The following is a 6,000-nucleotide window of genomic DNA, read 5'->3' on the forward strand; positions in this document are numbered from 1 at the left end:
GTACTATCACATTAGTCCTGACTAGAACCAGGAAGTACCATCACATTAGTCCTGACTAGAACCAGGAAGTACCATCACCGTAGTCCTGACTAGAACCAGGAAGTACCATCACATTAGTCCTGACTAGAACCAGGAAGTACCATCACATTAGTCCTGACTAGAACCAGGAAGTACCATCACATTAGTCCTGACTAGAACCAGGAAGTACCATCACATTAGTCCTGACTAGAACCAGGAAGTACCATCACATTAGTCCTGACTAGAACCAGGAAGTACCATCACATTAGTCCTGACTAGAACCAGGAAGTACCATCACATTAGTCCTGACTAAAACAAGGAAGTACCATCACATTAGTACTGACTAGAACCAGGAAGTATCATCACATTAGTCCTGACCAGAACCAGGAAGTATCATCACATTAGTCCTGCCTAAAACCAGGAAGTACCATCACATTAGTCCTGACTAAAACCAGGAAGTACTATCACATTAGTCCTGACTAGAACCAGGAAGTACCATCACATTAGTCCTGACTAGAACCAGGAAGTACCATCACCGTAGTCCTGACTAGAACCAGGAAGTACCATCACATTAGTCCTGACTAGAACCAGGAAGTACCATCACATTAGTCCTGACTAGAACCAGGAAGTACCATCACATTAGTCCTGACTAGAACCAGGAAGTACCATCACATTAGTCCTGACCAGAACCAGGAAGTACCATCACATTAGTCCTGACTAGAACCAGGAAGTACCATCACATTAGTCCTGACCAGAACCAGGAAGTACCATCACAATAGTCCTGACTAAAACAAGGAAGTACCATCACATTAGTCCTGACTAGAACCAGGAAGTACCATCCCATTAGTCCTGACTAGAACCAGGAAGTACCATCACATTAGTCCTGACTAGAACCAGGAAGTACCATCACATTAGTCCTGACTAGAACCAGGAAGTACCATCACATTAGTCCTGACTAGAACCAGGAAGTACCATCACATTAGTCCTGACTAGAACCAGGAAGTACCATCACATTAGTCCTGACTAGAACCAGGAAGTATCATCACATTAGTCCTGACTAAAACCAGGAAGTACCATCACATTAGTCCTGACTAGAACCAGGAAGTACCATCACATTAGTCCTGACCAGAACCAGGAAGTACCATCACATTAGTCCTGACCAGAACCAGGAAGTACCATCACATTAGTCCTGACCAGAACCAGGAAGTACCATCACATTAGTCCTGACTAAAACAAGGAAGTACCATCACATTAGTCCTGACTAGAACCAGGAAGTACCATCAAATTAGTCCTGACCAGAACCAGGAAGTACCATCACATTAGTCCTGACTAGAACAAGGAAGTACCATCACATTAGTCCTGACTAGAACCAGGAAGTACCATCAAATTAGTCCTGACCAGAACCAGGAAGTACCATCACATTAGTCCTGACTAGAACCAGGAAGTACCATCACATTAGTCCTGACTAGAACCAGGAAGTACCATCCCATTAGTCCTGACTAGAACCAGGAAGTACCATCACATTAGTCCTGACTAGAACCAGGAAGTACCATCACATTAGTCCTGACTAGAACCAGGAAGTACCATCACATTAGTCCTGACTAGAACCAGGAAGTACCATCACATTAGTCCTGACTAGAACCAGGAAGTACCATCACATTAGTCCTGACTAGAACCAGGAAGTACCATCACATTAGTCCTGACTAGAACCAGGAAGTACCATCACATTAGTCCTGACTAAAACAAGGAAGTACCATCACATTAGTACTGACTAGAACCAGGAAGTATCATCACATTAGTCCTGACCAGAACCAGGAAGTATCATCACATTAGTCCTGCCTAAAACCAGGAAGTACCATCACATTAGTCCTGACTAAAACCAGGAAGTACTATCACATTAGTCCTGACTAGAACCAGGAAGTACCATCACATTAGTCCTGACTAGAACCAGGAAGTACCATCACCGTAGTCCTGACTAGAACCAGGAAGTACCATCACATTAGTCCTGACTAGAACCAGGAAGTACCATCACATTAGTCCTGACTAGAACCAGGAAGTACCATCACGTTAGTCCTGACTAGAACCAGGAAGTACCATCACGTTAGTCCTGACTAGAACCAGGAAGTACCATCACATTAGTCCTGACTAGAACCAGGAAGTACCATCACATTAGTCCTGACTAGAACCAGGAAGTACCATCACATTAGTCCTGACCAGAACCAGTAAGTACCATCACATTAGTCCTGACTAGAACCAGGAAGTACCATCACATTAGTCCTGACCAGAACCAGGAAGTACCATCACAATAGTCCTGACTAAAACAAGGAAGTACCATCACATTAGTCCTGACTAGAACCAGGAAGTACCATCCCATTAGTCCTGACTAGAACCAGGAAGTACCATCACATTAGTCCTGACTAGAACCAGGAAGTACCATCACATTAGTCCTGACTAGAACCAGGAAGTACCATCACATTAGTCCTGACTAGAACCAGGAAGTACCATCACATTAGTCCTGACTAGAACCAGGAAGTATCATCACATTAGTCCTGACTAAAACCAGGAAGTACCATCACATTAGTCCTGACTAGAACCAGGAAGTACCATCACATTAGTCCTGACCAGAACCAGGAAGTACCATCACATTAGTCCTGACCAGAACCAGGAAGTACCATCACATTAGTCCTGACTAAAACAAGGAAGTACCATCACATTAGTCCTGACTAGAACCAGGAAGTACCATCAAATTAGTCCTGACCAGAACCAGGAAGTACCATCACATTAGTCCTGACTAGAACAAGGAAGTACCATCACATTAGTCCTGACTAGAACCAGGAAGTACCATCACATTAGTCCTGACTAGAACCAGGAAGTACCATCAAATTAGTCCTGACCAGAACCAGGAAGTACCATCACATTAGTCCTGACTAGAACCAGGAAGTACCATCACATTAGTCCTGACTAGAACCAGGAAGTACCATCACATTAGTCCTGACTAGAACCAGGAAGTACTATCACATTAGTCCTGACCAGAACCAGGAAGTATCATCACATTAGTCCTGACTAGAACCAGGAAGTACCATCACATTAGTCCTGACTAGAACCAGGACTGGCCGCCTGCTGGTGCCTAGAGGCAAGAAACAGGGATTGTGAATTCCAGCTCTTTGGAGCAGAGTTCAGGACTAGCCTTCCGGAACCTTCCACACTCAGAACCGGGTCCGCCAGCGCGCGCCGTGCAGGAGGTAAAGTTATTGCTAAAACCAAATTTCTGTCGGGACCAATTTGTGCGGTCAACGGCTTTTTCCACATGTTATGTACACACAGCTGCTAGTAGGGGAGGTTTTTGTGTTTAATATATTACATTAAATAATGTCCTTGTATTATCAGATGAATGTCACCCTTGTAAAAAATAAATGAAAAATTATGAATTATTTTTCCATTAACTTTAGATAGACAAGTAGCAATGATTTTTGCAATGATTGTATTGTCTATGTTAGCGAGTGATATGGGGCGATAGTCACTGCAACTTAAAGGATCTTTGTCTTTTTGATGTTTTACAATGGTGAGAATACTTAACTACCAACTTTTAAAAGTAAAGGGGATAATTCATCATGAAATATTTGATAGAATTCAGTATTATAGCCATCTGGACCAGGAGATTTATTTGATTTAATCTCATCTAGTTTCATTGATTGTGCTGGATATTTTTTTATTGTTATCTGATAATGAAGGAAGTTCAATAGATTTCAAACATTCTTGCATTACTTCTATGCACCAAATTATTTTCTGATAATTATATTGTACTTCATAAAAGTCGCTAAACCTTTTATTAATTTGTTCTGAGTTGGATTTAATTGTGCGTTCTGAAGAAATGCATTACATTTTTTGAAGTTTCTCTGAACATTCAGTTTTCCTCTTTGCGCAAAGTATGAAAAAGGTGCAGCTTATAGTCCAGAAAATATGTTAATGTGTTAATAAGCACATTTAGTGTTTATTTGTATTTTGTTTTCCCAGAAAAAATATTCCACATCAACATTGACATTTCTGAATTTGTTGTATTTCACCCCAGAATGCAGCCACTACATGGCAATCAATGGATTTGAGCATAAACAAAAACAACAACCCCACATTTTAAGCACTTTCTTTGTGAATAGAGACTAGTAGTTGTAATTGGCCCAGAATAGACTGTCCACAAAACACCTCATCACAGGAACAATGGGGCACAAATTCTAATATTTCATAGCTACTGTATTTGCTTAGTTGAATCCAACTGGCAACTTTCTTTTTGGACAGTGAGATGAGAAAGTGCAGCGGTCTCATTTTCACCCAAACAGATGCTTTTAAAATATCTGTCCTGGGGCAAAACAGATTTGACTTTATTACATTACTTTGATACATGATTTGAATTTGCTTTTAAGACAGTCAAAAAGTAAAGTAAAAGCCTTTAAAGTATGAAAACATAATAATAACATTTGATGCCAATATTTAGAGCAGAAGTTGGTGAAAAGTGTGAGCCCAAGCGTGTGTGTGTCCTTAAATTGTTATTTTCTGCAATTCAAGTTAGGAAAAAAAAAGCATTAAAGGAAAGAAGATGGAAAGACCTGTCACTCCAGGGCCCGCTCCACTCCTTCTCTCCCCAGGGGTTCCTCATGCGGATCATTTGCAGCTTCTCGGACTTGAAAAAGGCCAACAAACCATGGCCCAGGCGAACCTTTCTCACATCAGTCACCGCATACGCGTGGCCTTTGACCAAACCACAGTCCAGCCGTGCCTCCATGTCCTCAATGGTGGTCGCCTGGAGGACACAAAGACACAAAAAGAATGAGTCTTCAGTTGAATTTTAAGTGCAGAGTGAGGCTATAATGCCTCTTCTTTGACCATTTTTCCATAAGCCAGACCACATTTGTCAAATTTAGTACAAGTTGTCATGATACATACGCACATAAATACTATTGTGTTTAAAATAAATCGCTTCAACTATCAGAGAAAACAAAAAAAAGGTTTCATCTATATAAATGTGACTCGTAGGTCGAGGGTGAGGATTCTCGCTTAGGGTGCAAGAAGTCCCAGGTTCAAATCATGGATGTGCTATTTAAGAGAGATTTCTGAATGCCAGGCACTCCTTGGCAGGTGCTGGCGGAAAAAGCACAAATAGCATTTCTCCCCTGTGCCAGTCAGACACTGCCAGCTCAGCTCTTGTTATCTTAGCCTACTGGACTGGATCAGACAGGAATACACACTCACAATGTCTTAGGGTTCACGTCCACGGGACATGGAGACATGAATGAGTCATGTGCTTCTGATGACGTAGGATAAGATCAGAAGACCCTAACCCTAATCCTGTTTTACAGGTTAGTAACCCTAACCCTAACCCTAACCTTAATCCTAACCTTAACCCTAACCTTAACCCTAACCTTAACCTTAACCTTAACCCTAACCCTAACCTCAACCCTAACCTTAACCTTAACCCTAACCTTAACCTTAACCCTAACCTTAACCCTAACCTTAACCTTAACCCTAACCCTAACCTCAACCCTAACCTTAACCCTAACCCTAACCTTAACCCTAACCCTAACCCTAACCTTAATCCTAACCTTAACCCTAACCCTAACCTTAACCCTAACCCTAACCTTAATCCTAACCCTAACCTCAACCCTAACCTTAACCCTAACCTCAACCCTAACCTTAACCCTAACCCTGACCCAAACCCTAACCTCAACCCTAACCTTAACCCTAACCTTAACCCTTAACCCTAACTCTAACCTTAACCCTAACCTCAACCCTAACCTTAACCATAACCTTAACCCTAACCTTAACCCTAACCCTAACCCTAACCTTAACCCTAACCTTAACCCTAACCTCAACCCTAACCTTAACCTTAACCCTAACCTTAACCCTAACCTTAACCCTAACCCTAACCCTAACCTAAACCCTAACCCTAACCTTAACTTTAACCCTAACCCTAACCTTAACCCTAACCCT

At 41.8% G+C, this 6,000-nt stretch overlaps 1 protein-coding gene across 1 annotated transcript in view; it reads right to left on the reverse strand.

Annotated features, from left to right (window-relative positions):
- Positions 1-6,000, reverse strand: part of capn5b (calpain 5b) — a gene marked incomplete at its 3' end in the record, with an annotated part of 290,932 nt that overhangs the window by 199,608 nt on the left and 85,324 nt on the right. The window contains exon 6 of the mRNA XM_072447028.1: positions 4,620-4,813. Coding sequence (XP_072303129.1) covers positions 4,620-4,813 — 194 coding nt within the window. The remainder of the gene's footprint in view (positions 1-4,619; positions 4,814-6,000) is intronic.

The sequence above is a fragment of the Eucyclogobius newberryi genome, unplaced genomic scaffold (assembly GCF_026437365.1).
Source record: "Eucyclogobius newberryi isolate DKJ021-1_F unplaced genomic scaffold, fEucNew1.0.hap1 SCAF_15, whole genome shotgun sequence".
Classification (NCBI taxonomy): Eukaryota; Metazoa; Chordata; class Actinopteri; order Gobiiformes; family Gobiidae; genus Eucyclogobius; species Eucyclogobius newberryi.